Consider the following 17,073-nt stretch of genomic DNA (forward strand, 5'->3'; position numbering starts at 1 on the left):
CGTTTTTTTTTTATTAGTTTCTATAAGCTTAGCATGAGACAAAACAAAGACACGTGACAATAGAGGGGATATATATAATTCGGGCTATATATTAGCACATTAGGGGCGTGGGGATAAAGCAATTGGACAATTTTAAGTTAGAAAACAATTCTTTATTCATAATAAACATAATTATTATTTCTAACACAATTTGCAAGCAGAGTCGTTATGCTTTTCCCATCCCCTCTAATGTGCAACTATATATCTGAAATTATATTAAAAAACGAGTACAGGGGTTGGAGTCGCACGAGAGTTAGTTACAAAGAGGTTCAGTTTATTGGGATTGAGTTGCTTGGAGGTTCAGTTGTAGGAGGGTTCAGCTAAATGATGTTCAGATGTAGGAAGGTTTAGTTACACAAGGTTTCAGTTGCCCAGGGGTACAGTAGCACAGGTCTTCAGTTACATGGGAGTCTAGTTTCACCGGATTCAGTAGCACGGGGATTCAGTTGCACGAGGGTTGAGTTACAGCTCTTCAGTTGCTTGGGGTTCAGTTATACGAAGATTCAGTTGTAATGGAACCAAGTTTATCTTTTTGTATTTTGTTGTTTTTCTAGAGGCTACTGGGGGTACAGCATACCCAGAGCCAAATATGAAGGCTTCACTGTTATAAAAAAGAGTTTGTGCAAATTCACCAAATAATACTGGGCCTTTGACGAAGAAGGGGGGAGCTAGACTCTTCAGTCCATGATTAGGCACTAAAAATATTCCTGAAAGTTTTATTCATATGTCGACTAATTTCCAATATAGTAAAATCTCTCCATGTGAACTTTTACCCTATTTTCACCCGTATTTCAGAGCATGTTTAAATAACTTATTCCCGACTCTGCTTCCATGTGCAAGAGGAGCTTTTCTTGCTGAGGAGATTGTCACTATTTTGGAAGATAGTTGTGTTAGGAGAATGAAAATTTCAGAAATGAATATGGGCCAAAATGATGCCCCAGGAAAGCCTTTTTCCGCTCCTGTTTCGATTCCTTTCCCCTTTCTAAGGTTAGGAAAATTACATAAAAGACATGTGTTTTGGGAAAAATTACGTTTTTCCTTTATTTCTGTTGGAGTATATACTTTGACCCTGACTACCTCTTCTATATGTAAAATTACCATTTAATTCCTATGAACATTGCTACATGAGACTTAGATATGGGGGGGGGGGGCAACAGTATTAGTATTTCATAAAATGCTATGTGCTGCTAGTTAATTGACGATGCCCACTATCCTTATTGCTTTACTTGGTATACATGGACGTAGTTGAAAGGCTAATTTTTTTTTTACCGCTTATTTGTATTATGCTGATTTTTTGGTATTTTTTGTCAGAAGAAAGATCATGGATGCGGGTTTATTTATTTTTTTTTTTAGCAAGGGGTGATTGCATCGACCTAATGGTCCTAGAATATCGTGAGAGGTCTCATTCAAACGTAAATTAAAAGCTCTAGAGCTCTTTTTAAGTGACCGAAAATTGGAGGACATCTATGACCCCTCACACGCTCATTTTTTTCCAAAGTCACTGGATCAAACTTTTGAGATAGCCTTTTTGTTCAGCATAGTCGAAAAATTTAAAAACTATGTCTCTGAAGACGACTTAATTCCCCACAGTCCCCGGAGGAAGGCATGCCAGCTATGAACTTTGCCCAATGTTTACATATAGTGTTGGTTATTAGGAACTTTACAGACGTTTTCAAGTCTTTTTTTCTGGTGGGGGGTGGGGGGACTCGGGAAGAGGAGTTTCGTGGTAGGATCTTTCCACGAAAAAATCTTTCACGGGTGAAGGGAATTTTCCATGAACGGAGCACCGATTTTCCCAGTAATATTTAAAAGACGATCAGAAATTAAATAAAAAATTTTTCAACTGAAAGTAAGGCGCAACATTGAGACTAAAGACGAAACAAAATAATTACCTATATGAGGCGGTTTACCCCGTCGTCAATACCTCGCTCTTTACGCTAAAGTATTTTTGGTACTTTCAAAAGAGCTATACATTTTAATTAAAGGGCTTTTGTGATTCAGGGATCATTCTTAAGGAATTGGGACAAAATTTGAACTTAAGCATGCCTATTTTTAATTATATCTTTAATTCATTTAAGTTTAGTCTTATGGATTAGAGGCTACGTGCCTGAGAAAATATGCATGGTTTTTGAAAATAGGGGTAAACAGCCCCTATAAGTATTTGAATCTTAATGAAAATCACACCATCAGATTCAGTGTATCAGAAAACCCTATTGTAGGGGTTTTAAGCTCCTATCTGCAAAAATAAGGAACTTTGTGTTTTTTGCCAGAAGAAAGATTTATCCAAAATATACACGAACATATACAAAAAAATGTCTAGAGCTCAGTGGTTCTAGAATATCGTAAGACGACTCATTTGAACAAAAATTGGAAGTTCTAGTGCCCTTTTAAGAGACCAAAAAGATTGGAAGGTAACCTGCCCTCCTCCACCACCTCTTTTTCCCAAAGTCGTCTGATCAAAATTTTGAAATAGCCATTTTTTTCATCATAGTTAAAAGGTACAATAACTGTGCCTTTGGATATAACATGATCCCCCCATAGCCCCAGGGGAAAGGTCCTTAAGTCATAGAATTTGCCCATTTTTTACATATAATGTTTGTTATTTTGAAGTATATATATATTTTTGAGTAGGAGAATTTCTTAATAGGGGTTTTTCAAGGGGTGAATTTTGCATCGGGAGGGAAGTTTCCAGGGGATGAATTCGTCAGGGGAAATCACACACTAGGGACATTTGCTAGAATTCATATACAAAATTCTTTTCAAATGTCTTGCTTTCGTTTTTCTGTCTCAATTTTACGCGTGGAGTTGTTATTTATAATTGCTCGGGTTAAATTTTAACGGGGATTGATTTGTCTAGATGATATTTTCTTGGGCAGGGGGATTTTACCTGGGGGTGCGGCCAGATGTCCTGCCATTACTTACAAACGACCAGGAATTAAATAAAAAACAAGTTTTTTCAACTGAAAGTAAGTAGTAACATTAAAACTTAAAATGAACAGAAATTCTTGCGTGTACGAAGGGGACCCCTTCTCAAAGCGTCGCTCTCTACACTAAAGTTTGAATTTTGTCCCAACTCTCTAAAAACGATTCCTGAAACATAAGGGTCGTTGAATCAGAACAGTAGGAAGATTTTTAAAAGTACTAACAAACTTTAGCGTAAAGAGCAAGGTGTTGATGAGCGGGCAATCCCCTTCATACACGTAATAATTTCTGTTTATCTGAAGTTTTAATGTTGCTCCTTACTTTCATTTGAAAAAATTTGTTTAAAAAAATTTAATACAAGAAATAATTACTGAAAAATCGATCGTTTTTGGATATAAAACAACGAAACATATCAACGTCATAAAATTGTTCAAATAGAGTATATGCTATAGACACAAGACTGAAATGTTTCTGTGCTGCTAGGGAGAGCCCAAGGGAGTGCGTACCCAAGAAAAGATGGTTGGACAGCGAAAGTTTTGTGGCCTGTATAAGCAGGCAAAGTTTGGTATCACTTATCACTAATCCAAAGAGACCGAGACGCAGATAAAGTGTACGTAATGCGCATATTCAAATGAAATAATTTAATTTTCATCACATAGTTGAAAAAATTCAAGGCTCCTTCGCCAACGCTGTAAATGTTTGCCACCTTGTTAGCAGCCCCATAACATTATATGTAGTAGCCTGACTATGATGCCAATTCATATGCAAATAGATGTCACTATATTAATTGCTTTAATTGAATACACATAGACATAGTTGGAATGCTGGTTTTTTTTCCACCGCTGACTAGTATTACGGTGATTTTTGGTGTTTTTTTCCTAGAATGAAAGGTAATTTTTACATCGATGGTAACCTTGGCTCTACTGTATGCTAATAGTTGTGGAACGTGCCAAAAAATATAAGAAATCTTTAAATCCTCTTAATTCTGTTTTTCTATTTTTTTTTTATAGAAGGGAACATTCACACCAAGCACAATATTTCATCACAAAATTTTGATTAGTGCCCCCCCCCCTGTCTCTCACAAAATTTGTATGCCAAATTTTAACATAATCTTCATTTACTAAAAAACAAATTTATCACTTAATTAATACTTTATTTTAAATTTATTATTTAAGTTACCTAAGTATTACTAATTATTTTAATTAGCCTGACTGTATAATTTTCCATTTTCATAAAATTTTAAATATTTTGAATGTTTTATTGAATTTCTATTCGGTGTACGGGAGGTGGTGCAAAGGGGATTTGGCCAAGTAATTACTTTCCATTATGAAATGAGCTACATACGATCTATTTTCAATTGAATCAATTTAATCCAGCCCTTGGTAGCACTAGTCTCTCTTGTGCACGAGGCATAATTTTGATTGGCATCATAGAGTATAATAAAACATTCCTTACCTAGATAATTCCTTACCTAATTCCCTATTATAATCCTTACCTAGGATAATTCCTTACCTAGATAATTCCTTACCTACGCCACCGTAAGGATAATTCCTTACCTACGCCACCGCAGGCATTAACTGATTGCTAAACAAAAATACCGAGAAAAAGCACTACGCTGGTGAAAAGTTCGTTAAAGTGCCCATCCAGTTCAGCATTATTCTGTTTAATGTCATACAAAATGTGTCGCTTTTTTGCAATTTTATATTCTAAATTTCTAAAACATGTCACTTTTCTGCCATTGTGTCAAGGCAAACGGGAATGAGTCCTTTTGACATAAACTGTGTCGAGTTTGGAAGGATGCCCTAAAGCCAGCTCAACCTAACTCTTTTCCAAGGCTACTTTTTTCTTGTAAAGGCACTACGGATTACCATCCAGGGCTGCCAATTTTTTTTAAGGAGTGTGTTATATTTTTTTCGAAAATGTGCTTTTTGTATCATCTCAGATTCCATAATTGCTCTTTACATTAAATTTTGACTCTTTCTCACAACTCTGCTTTTTAAAAAAATTAGAAAAACTTTAGCGCAAAGAGCGAGGCGTTGAGGAGGGGACAACCCCTTTCATATACGGATTAATTTCTGTTCATTTTAATTTTTAATGTTGTTTCCTACTTGCAGTTAAAAACTTGCAGTTTTTTTTTATTTTATCTTGTAAAGGCACTATGGATTTCCATCCCCTTTTATTTTATTCAAATTTCCGACTATTTGATAACGTTTATTTAAAACTAAGATTTTACGTAATCACCCTTCATTCACGTGAAGTTTAAACAAAATTGTTTGACATTGGGCAAGCAAATATTTCAAGTGAAATACACAGCTTAGATACCAATATACAGTTATGAAAACTCCTATCTTGCCCATGAGAAGCTTAGCTCCAAGCTTGCCACCTCAGGGCTGCCAAATTTTTTTTTAAGGAGTGTGTCATATTTTTTCCAAAAATTTGCTTTTTGTGTCATCTCAGATTCACCCAAGTTTCAGGTGGTGGTTGGGGGGGGGGTTGTTACAAAATGAACTTTCACAATATATGGCGGAACGCTTTCTTTCATTTTTCGAATGTTTTGTCAATTTTAGTTTGTTTTTCCAATCAAATAGAAGAAAAGAGTTTTATAACTGGAAATAAAAAGTTTTCTCAATGAAAATGATTTTTTTTTATCATCTCATATTCCATAATGTGTCACAAAATGTGTCATATTTTTTGCTACAAGTGGTATCATATTTAATTGTCAAATCTCTATTTAGAGTTTTGAATATATAATCTTTTCCAAATCAGTTCAAAAAGGAGTAAACTTAACCTTATACTATTATCTTGGGATTGAGACGTTTTTATAGCGTCATAAAAGTAATAGGAACATTCGATTAAATTAATGTGACACAATATGAATTTGTGTCTGGGCGGCCAACGAGGCAAGTTTACACTTATAAAAGTTTTAGGGACAATCAATTTCGACAGTAAATTAAAAACTTTTCGCATGACATCGTAATCATAATCGGCTAAGCTTTAGTTGACACCTTCGAAAATGGAAAAAATATAAGACCACAGTAGGTACGTTTGAGCTTTTTAGTTTGTGAGCATAAAACTTGTCCGAGACCTGGATTCAATCGATAAGAAATTCGTAAAAATGAAGTATAACACCTGAACACGCTTCTTTTTGTTTTAACATGCATTTTGCCTACTTTTCTTCTCTTGTACAGTATGTCACTTTGACTCGGCAATCGGAACTTAGTTCCCAGAAAAAACAATCCCAACTATCGGTCTATCAACTTGTCTGTGGTTCATTATGCCCTCATTGAAGCTTAGCCTCCTGTTAATGGTTACCTGTCTTAATGGTTACTCTCGTACTTCTAATGGACCTAGAGGCCGAGGAAAAATGTAAGCCAAAATTAATCGCATATTTGTACTAAAAATTAAAGATGAATATAAGATATATAAGCACTGAACAACTTGGTAACCTCTCACACATAGACCCCCCCTCCCCGGAACTTCAAGTATATTCAACCCTGGCTATATCTAGGGATCATTGGTCTCTTCTTCTTTCTCCTTGTACCAGGCCATAAAATTCTTCCATATATAGAAAGGAATTTCCTAGTCATGCACGGTTCCTGAGGTACGAGAAACCAGCTGCTTTGCATGCATCAGTGAGTCTATCGTGTCGAGAAGTAGACTGTTCCTGAGTTTCGTTTTTATATTTGATAGAACTGAAAATTGACGTTCTGCAGCTGCACTGGAATGCAGAAGAACACACAGATTTAGCCTGAAAAGGGACAGTTCTTCGAACCGTGACTTGCCTTGAGCATCTTTCGTATTCAATAACGTCTTCCAACAAATTTAAGGAGACATTTCAGTTCCCATGGTTCTGATAATCTCATCCCTGTGCTCACTCATCAAGATTCACTGAGTTTTTATCATATTCCTTGACCTTTCCACTTCACCTTCATGTTTCCCAAGTAAGCTCCTGAACCGACGAGTTAGTCCCACTAGAGTGTCAACTTTTCCACTCAAAGCAGTTACTGGATCTAAACAAGCCAGAACTTTTAAAGTGGGATCAGAATGATCAATTCATTTCCTCATTTGTTTGATAGCCTCTACAAGGAAGTTCAGGCAGTTCATCCTTGCCTAGCCTAACTTAACCTCACCTAAGCTAACCTAACCTTTTCTAAGTCCTCCAATAAGACGAACCTAACCTAACCTTTTCTAAGTCCTCTAATAAGATGAATAGGCCCAGGTAAAACACCTTTTTCAAGATCAATCCTCACATAACTAGGACTATACCAATATGAAGGCATGTTGCTTCTAAATCATGCAGAGGCAAAAACAATTTTTGATTGGACTACGAAATCAAATGCTGCTAATGTCTTGCTTTTATTCCAAGAACAACCAAATTGACCAAATTAGTAGTTATTTCTCTAAACAAGTTTTCATCCAAAGGACACGTCGATAAACGAAGAAATGTCAATTTTAGGAGTCGTGAGGCAACAAATCGGAGGAACATCTTGGCAATGTTAATAGCAGGTTCGGAAAGGTCATACAAAAATAAATTCTAGATCTAAATGTGTCAACTGTATATTCCATGGTTTTTCTAACAATCTTTTTAAAATTGCAGGCTTTTGCTGAGGAAAATTGCTGAGATAATCATCAAAACCAAAACCTTTTATTTTAAGAGTTCTAAGTTCCTTGGAGTATATTAAAGACTCTAGCCCACAAGAATCGGATAATATACCATAGAAATGGATCATTTCTATTTTTCCAGGTTACGACAGAGCAAGTTGAAAGGTTCAGTAAAAATATAATGGGTATTCATAAATAGATGGACTATTTCGGTTTGGTGATTGGCGATAGCGTTGATTACAGCGCCATCAACAAGGCCGGACTGATATAGGTTCAATGATGTTAGTCGCAAATCTGGTACTTTTAGCAAACAAACCAATTGATCCCTGCTTATAAAGTTTTGACCAACACTGACTGAAACGATGATGGCAAATTTTGGTTCAACTATACGTCGTACTAGGTTGTATTCGGGTCTAGGTAGCCGTCGAGGTTCCAGGTAATATTCAGGTATGTGATAATCGTCCCTCATAGACAAAGAAAGGTGAACTAGTTTTGGCATAAAATTAGTTAATTTTTTTAGTGATTTATCAGTGGAATAAGGACTATACATATTTCCCTTATCCTTAATTTCCAGATGAGTTACGCTTACTAAGTTTAATAAATCACAAACTGAATCCGTGTCACCATGAGCACAATCACAACAATCCACAGTTAGGCTCACTAAGGAAGTACAGGAACAGAGGGAACTCTCAATTTGTCTTTCATTTATTCTACACTTGTAAAACCTTAAATGATTTACCTGATCTGAAAACAGCTTCCAACAGTCCCAATACTTGTTCCCATTCTATTTCCCTAGTATCCAAACCCAAGTCCTGCACATAGAAACAAATTTAGACAAGATAGGACGCTAAAGATGTAAATCTTCTAACAGAGTAGGTTCGTTTCAAAACAGTCCAAACAAACCACGGCTGGCAAAAATTTGCAATACCATAGAAAACTCAATTTTTCTTCTATTTATTTTAGAATAGTTGAGTCTAAAATGATTGACCTGACGTTATATCAAACCAAATAATTACCATATCAAATAAAGCCGAAAACGAAAAGAAATTACAATAAATAACCGAGTCAAACTAAAAACGAACAGAAACTAAGACAAGTAGGACTGACGTCCCCCACGCCTTTTAAAAACAAGAATTTAATTAGCACTATACTGCAAACAAAATTCATTTAAAAAAATTTATCTTTTTAACTTCTTGAATTCAAAACTATTACTATAAATCGGATATTATTCAAAATATCACGATATAACTTATCTCGTTAAACGAGCAATAATTGGATATATATGTATTTAGGTATGTTTCTTGAAAACAACTCCCTGTTTTTGGCAAAAATTGACAAATCTTGGATTTACTGGCGAAAGAAAACGATCTATAAAAGTCACGAGTTTGAGGAGATTCGTTAAGAGCCTTCATTTGAAAAAAAAAACAACCGTAAGTAATGTCATATTTATGTGCACAATTTAAGAGTATACATAAGTCATATTTGCCTCTGTAGTGGTCGTATCTTTTTTAGTGTCTATGATTCAGGCAAAATAACACAAGATACATATAATTGACAAGAAAATCAGTAAGATTAGCGTCATATTTATGAGGAGAAAAGGTAAAAGGTATGGAAAAATGTCTATAAAGTAATGATAAACGAAAATGAAGAACAAAGAACTATACAGTCAGAATACTTGTGTCAGCAAGAATTGCAGCAAGTCAAAAACAAAAGTGAAGAAAAAAGAAATATGTGGTTACAAGACATGCAACAACAAGGAGTAGAAAGAATTAAAAGTAAAAGAGCAAAACAAAGAAATTTGCGCCAAAAAAGATATGCCACAGCAAGAACAGAGACATATGAGATCAGAAGAAAAGTGGCAGCCAGAATTACAAGCGACAACGAGAAAGCAAGTATCGGAACGTTTTAAAAGTGAAGTGAAGAACTTAGAGTTGTGCTGTTAGAAGACAAGCAACAACGAAAATCAGAACGAGCGAAAAATAAAAGTGAAGAAAAAATAATACGCCAGAAGAACAACACCATCACAATCTTCAACGCCAACAAAACGTGACGCAAAACCTAGCACAAACCTATAAAGATGCCACAAACTAAGCAACTTTTGATTAAAAATAATTGGGAACCTTTAACCTAATATGTATTCCCTAACAAGCCCTCCATTTTCCCAAGGAGAGAGTAGCAAACAAATGTAATTTGTTTGGAGATTACTAATTACAACAAGGGTCAATATATGCAAGCCTGCAACATGCCAAGTGTCGGGGTCCAGCCTCAAAATCGGCTACATAACTGTTTTTTTTTTCTTCTCAAATTTGGTATATTGACATTTCTGGCCACAAAACTATCTAAGAAGGCTAAAACCTTAAGAAGAATTTGTATTTGTCAGAGGGTGATTGTATCAAAACTATCATTACGTTTCCTTTTTTTTCTCATTGATACACCCTGAATGTTTGTGGTCTGAAGTAAACCTCAAACTTTGTTCTGTGAGTTGGACCCCTTCTTACCCTCTTTCTGGCAGAAAAATTTTAAATTAACTTATATGACTTGCTATGGCTTTTAAGACGAGTTGCACAAATAGGGGTTATAAGAAATGAATATAAATCAAAATTAATATGACAACTGAGAAAACTGCTTGAATTATTTACTTTTTTCAAGTATAGAATAGGCCACAGTTAATATTTTGAACCCTAAATAATTTTCTTGTTATTTACGTATTTTCCATACCAGTTTTAGCGTAAAACTTACAAGTTTTCCAATGAAGTGGATTTTTAGTCGGCAGTCTTCTAGAGCTTGTGGTCTCAATTAGTAGGAGGGATGTATCCCATCCCTCTTAATTTCAAAAAACATCTTTTTTAGTAGGTTTACTACAAAAAAACTGTTTTCATTTATAGCTGATTCAGAGGTGATAGCTATTATTTGGATTATTTTTGAACAGCCAAATGTTATTTTGAAAACAACTTTACAGGAATATTGAAAGAGCCTGAAACCCTTTAAAAACTTCGGATTGGAATGAAAAGTACAGCACTAGAATTCCCATTGCGCAAAACTCAATATAAGTAAATTACAGCTCCCCACCTTGAACAACATTGAAAATCACTTTCCTGAGGGAACTCGTGTGCCCTCTTTTTCGTCACTGCTCGTGGGGTACTAGAATGTCATTGAGAGCTATTTAAGGGATTATTTGAACACAGATTTTATTACATCTTATTTTTAAAATTTGACGTAATGATGGGATAACATCATCTCAATGTCTCACATGGAACCCAAAACATGTACTTCACAAATTTTGTCTGAAGTATGTAAGGTAGGAAGAAAAAATCGGATTCCATCGTCGTCTCCAGGGTCGAATGTCCTTTGAGTAGAATGAACAATCCTCCTTTGGTATTTTTCCCTTGTAAACCTATTATTTCTTAATAAATCATTCTATCATTATAATTTTTCAATAAATCATTAATCATTAAGCATATAACAAACGGGGAATTGGAAACGGCAAACATTTTAAAACTAACTATGGTATAAAAGGTTTTGTAGAGTAGCGAAAACGCCTTGTCAGGAGGAAAAGGACCTTTTTTAAAATGGCTTATTTTGAGCTCTTTCAAAGTAAAAAAACTATTTTTTTCCTAGTTTTTTCCGAGGGAAGTAAAAAGAAAATTTGAATTTTACGACGAACAAAGAATTACTGCTTAGCAGTTTATACAACCAGTTTTTGAAAATATGTTTCAAATAAACTGAATTTTTCCTAAGTTTGTCGAATTCTGAACTGACAACAAAACAGGATTAGGAGCAGGAAAAATTCTTAGATAACCTAAAAAATTAAAACTAATATCATTGACGAGCCATGATATCAATAGATTTTCCAATACAATTTTATTCTCCAATAAATTCAAGCAAGATCATTTTTTAATATAGTGCTTTATTTTCAGATTTCTACAAACATACAAAACAAAAATTCAAGAGCCGCTTTGTTTGAAAGAGTTCTTCAAAAATATGTAACAATTAAAGCAAGGCAGCAATTTATGTTTCAACTTTGATCTTTATTTTCATGAGAAAAACTTAGTTTTTATAAGTTAATATTTTGTAGTAATTCTCTAGCAAAATTCTCTGTAAATTTAAATTTCCTTTTTTAAAGTTATAGATTCAGTTATTTTTGGCAGGTATGGAGGCTCTTAAATTGACTTTATAACCAGTCCTGACTCAAAATAAATAATACAGTATGACTTCATCTACGCAAGTTTTTGGTTTTTGACATAGGTACATCAGGTATTTCTATCAGCCAAGGTATATAGTCAGACAAATCGCTTGGATTCATTTTTATTTCTCTTAAGGAAGAGCCCAAGTGTTGCCCTATCTTTAATTTCAACTTGTCAATTTAAAAATAGCCTGCATTTCCTTGCATTCCCTTTGTACAAATGCAAGTACACAAAGCCTTGCGAGACTCATTTTATTCTTTGTCAATGGATTTTTTTAGTAAATCCACATATGAAATAGCATAAGAATAACTATTCAGTCTATGCTTTCATTTAAATGGCCAATAATAGAAATATTGTCTTGAATTTCTGTCCTGAAGCAGCTGTAGAGTTCGGGAGAGAGGGATCTTTGGCCAATCCTTAAATGGGATTACTCCTCTATTATCCTGCCTTATATGTCATTAATCTATAAGTACAAATTTCAATTAAAGTACTTTGCCTCAATTGTAATCCTTTTGCAGCGACTAGGATATCTTGATAAAGCAGCTAGAGCCTCACTATGGTTTCGGTGGATTACAAATTCCACATTTCTATGAATCTTACTGCTGTTGATAAATGCTGCATACCAGCTTCTACATGTCTGACTGGCGGCTTCTATATCTCTGAAGCTTAGGTATTCATAGAATGTGCATATAACCTACAACGGTATAAACTAGACCAAAGAACTTGGCTGCAATATGCGCTTTGCTTTTTTGTGTTGAATTAATGTTGACAATTAGCCCTCAGAAAGGTGAATGATCTATGCCACCTACCACTTATATTTGAAAACATCACATATTTTAATCATATATTATGTACACTATTTAGCATTAACACAACAAGTGGTGTTATTACTTACAGTACATTCATTCCGCTTAAAGTACTTTTACAATAAAGAGCTATATACCTTTTAAGGCGTTTTCTATTTATTTATTTTTCAATTTGCCAAATTTATCTGGAAAAGGTGATCATAGAAACATGGAAGAGGGCTCATTTGACTGGATAAAATTTTGAATACAGCCATTTTATTGCTAATTGTGATAGGCTAAAAAGATTGAGTCCCATCTTGGGTCTCCACTTGGCTTGAAATTTAAAGGGTATTTTTTTATTTGCTTGCAATGAATACCCAATAATCCTTCAGTAAAACGTATCCATCATCTACAATATCTGCAACATCAAAGGAACAGCTAGGGTGATCAAGATGAAACTTTAGTGAGCTGTTGAGGGGTCAAGCGAAACTCTAATTTTGGCTTGGGAGGGGGGAGGCTATGAGTAAATATAAACCCCAACACTTATCATAACTATTGAAATTGTGATCTATAATAGCCTATACTAGTCATAATAGTAATAGTATCAATGTACTGCCACTGAAATCCTTATTTAAAGAGAGATCTTAGGTACTTTCATTACGATGGACACCAACTTTGTATTTACTATGGACAATTAGATCACCCTGTCAGAAAGAAATCATTGATACAGGCATTCAAAAGTGAAGAAGGAAGTCAATCAATGATAATAACAAGAGCAAAGAGCTCATATGGCACTTGTGACGAGGTTGGAAGAGCCAAGAGCTCATAAGGCATGAGCTCTAGCAAAATTCTAGGAATCAATAGATTGATTAAAAAGGAAAATCAGAGACTTAGTACTGGCCATGATTTAAAATAAGAGCTCTGAGACACGAGGTCCTTCTTAATATCAAAATTCATTAAGATCCGATCACTCAATCACACGCTAAAAATACTAATTTTTTAGGTATTTGATATTTAATATCAAACAGGTCCCTGACACACCTACCAATTTTTATTGTCCAAGCACGTCCAGAAGCACCAAACTCGCCAAAGCACTGGACCTCCCAAACTCCCCGAAAGAGAGAAAATCCAGTCCGGTTACTTCAATCACATAACGTATCTACAACATTTGATTATTCTACCCACCAAGTTTCATCCCGGACTCTCCACTCTAAGCGTTTTCCAAGACTTCCGGTTTCCCCCTCCAACTCCCCCCAATGTAACCAGATCTGGTCAGGATTTAAAATAAGAGCTCTGAGAAATTAATTTTTCTAGATATCAAATTTCACTAAGATCCAGTCACCCGTTTGTAAGTTAAAAATACCTCAATTATTTTAATTTTTCTGAATAAACACCCCCCTCCCTTCCCCAAAGAGAGCAGATTCAGTCCGGTTATTCCAATCAAGTATCTAAGACTTGGGATTATTTTTCCCACCAAGTTTCATCCCAATCCCTCCACTCTAAACGTTTTCCAAGACTTCTGGTTTCCCCCTCCAACTCCCCCCTAATGTAACCAGATCTGGTCAAGATTTAAAATAAGAGCTCTGAGAAATTAATTTCTTCTAAATTTCTTCCAGTCACCCGTTTGTAAGTTAAAAATACCTCAATTATTTTAACTTTTCTGAATAAATCCCCCCCCCAACTCCTCCAAAGAGAGCAGATTCAGTCCGGTCAATATCACCGGATACGGTCGAGATTTTAAAAAAGAGCTCTGAGACACGAGGTCCTTCTCAATATCAAATTTTATAAGATTCGATCACTCACTCGTACGTTAAAAATACCTCAACTTTTCGAACTTTTCCAAATTAATACTCCCCCCCCCCAACTCCCCAAAGAGAGCAGATTCAGTCCGGTTATGTCAGTCGCGTATTTGGGACTTGTGTTTATTTTTCCCACCAAGTTTCATCCTGATCTCTACACTCTAAGCGTTTTCAAATATTTCCCATTTCCCCTCCAACTCCCCCCAATATCACCGGATACGGCCAGAATTTAAAATAAGAGCTCTGAGACACATGGTCCTTCTAAATATCAGGATCTGACCGAGCTATATCAATCACGTATCTAAGACTTAAGCTCATTCTTCCTCCAAGCTTCATCCCAATCTCTCCATTCCAAGCGTTTTCCAAGATTTCCAGTCCCCCTCCCCCAGCTACCCCCAATGACACTCGATCCGGACGGAATTTACAATAATAGGTGAGTTACGAGGTCCTTCTGAATATGAAATTTCATTAAGATCCAATTACTCTTTTGTAAGTTAAAACTACCTCATTTTTTTCTAATTTTTCCAAATTAACCCCCCCCCCCCCCCCAACTCCCCCAAAGAGAGTGGATTTGCTTTGGCTATGTCAATCATGTATCTATGACTTTTGCTTTTTTTTCAACCGAGTTTCATCACAATCCCTCCACTCTAAGCATTTTCCAAGATCTCAGGTTTCCCCCTCTAACTCCCCCAAATGTCACCAGATCCAGTTGGGATTTAAAATACTAGCTCTAAGACGCGATATCCTTCTTAATATAAAATTTCACTAAGATCTGATCACCCATTCACAAGTTGAAATACCTAATTTTTTCTAATTTTTCCAAATTAACTATCCCCCCCCATCCACCCCCATATGGTCGAATCCATGAAACAACTATTTCTAATTTAATTGTGTATGGTCCCTAATACGGATGCCAAATTTAATCGTCCTAGCTTATCTGGAAGTAACCAAACTAGCAAAACCAGGACAGACAGACCGACAGACTGACCAACAGAAATTGCAATAGCTATATGTCAGTTGGTACATATCAAGTGCCATGAAAATTGTCATTTTAACTTTTATACCCAAGAGATTTGTATTTAGAAAGTACATATTTGTGCAGCCTTCACCCAAGCTTCTGTCCGGGGCCTGTCAATGTTCCTCAAACAGGTGAACAGACTTTCAATAGAGAGACACATTTAGCATTTGACAAAAGAGATAATATACTAAAAGATTTTCAATGAGCATTCAATTTCATTTTAAAACGGAATATGCAGCAGTAATCAAAAGGAAAAGAATTCCTGCATAATTCAATTTTTGTTAGCCATTCATTTCTTTGGTAGTATTTTTTTTAAATATTTAGCTAATACAAATTAAGTTTAGTCATATTTTCTCTTGTTATTTATGTATTATGTAGGATAAGTGTTTAATTTTTTGGTCGTTTTGTTAATTTCATTTGCTTTTTCTTTTCTCCATAGGGTTATCTTTGTGGGTTAATAATAAATGATGAACTTGATGAATACAAAACATGAGTGGTGGTCTATACTGTGTGTAAATATTTCTAGTTATCAATGCAGCTTTACTTCGTCTGTTCTACTGATCTGTTATTGTTTTTTATTATACTGTTTTTCTTTGTTATATTAGCTTTGTTGTGCTTGCCATTGTTGAGTTCTGTTTTTGCCTTGTTTAATAATTTTTCTCTGTACTCCACTGTTTATACTTTTGTATGCTTGTGGGTAATAAATGTTATTATTATAGCTAATACAAATATAAACATGTAAATGAAAATATTTTTTTTATATAAATCAGTCAGTATTTTCATACCCCAGAAGATAAAACAGGGGTTAGAAAACAAAGTACAAGAAAGTGAACAAAACAGAAGGAACAGAGAGGAGAACAAGAATAAACACATTTGTCTCACTCTTACACAGAAAGCAAACGATAACACTCTGGTTTTACTAATAGTGAATTGGTTTACCCATATTCTGAGACTAAACGTTAGTTTCTGGTCTATAGGGGTATACGTAAGACGAACTTCCTTAAACAATAAAATATAGACTTGATCATTTCTATCAGTAATTAGAAAAACATTCTGAAATGGAGTCAGTGTCAGGATAATAGGCATTGCGAAAGCATTATAAACACTGAAAAGAATACACCTGTTACTGCAGTCTTTACAACTGACTGGTATGCTAACCGCCTTTCTAATTTTCCTTTTTAGATGTGTGATGAGACCTTTGTTGATTTCACAACATCTCATCTTGGAATAACACGGTACTTAATGCTTGCAGATAATTGTATATTCTGATCTTTTAGTTTTATGCAGTTGGTTTCATCTATAGGTTGATTAGAAGCGAGAATTTTACTCTTCTATGCACAGACTTCAGACCAGTTTTTAAAACGTTATCAGCATAATTGAGCATGGGAAGGTCCAACCTTTAGGTATAAAACTAATTTTAATCCTTTTTTTGTGGGGGGTGGTATACCTCTCTGACGAATTCCTTTCAAACTAGTATTTTAGGTTTTTAGATAACATTGTGGGTAGGAGCTTTCACAGAGACACAAAACCTAGCATACATATTTTTCAACTTTAATACACCATAACTGAACAATCAAGACTTCTGGTAGTAATGGCTTCAAAGGAATTCTTCTCTTGCTTCATTTCTGTAATGTTACTTCTTTATTTCCTGCTTTGCCTATACCACGCTTGCTTACGTAATGCTTGTGTTGTGCGTATACGTTGCTTTGTTTTATAGTTGGGAT

General features: G+C 35.1%; 1 protein-coding gene across 1 annotated transcript in view; it reads right to left on the reverse strand.

The window, feature by feature from the left end:
* Nucleotides 1-7,693: 7,693 nt before the first annotated feature.
* Nucleotides 7,694-17,073, reverse strand: part of LOC136041521 (uncharacterized) — a 9,816-nt gene continuing 436 nt past the window's right edge. The window contains exons 2-4 of the mRNA XM_065726227.1: nt 12,239-12,441; nt 9,567-9,632; nt 7,694-8,288 (exon numbers count right to left, since the gene is read on the reverse strand). Of these exons, the coding sequence (XP_065582299.1) occupies nt 7,694-8,288; nt 9,567-9,632; nt 12,239-12,441 (864 nt within the window). The remainder of the gene's footprint in view (nt 8,289-9,566; nt 9,633-12,238; nt 12,442-17,073) is intronic.

Source organism: Artemia franciscana, unplaced genomic scaffold (genome assembly GCF_032884065.1).
Source record: "Artemia franciscana unplaced genomic scaffold, ASM3288406v1 PGA_scaffold_23, whole genome shotgun sequence".
NCBI lineage: Eukaryota > Metazoa > Arthropoda > Branchiopoda > Anostraca > Artemiidae > Artemia > Artemia franciscana.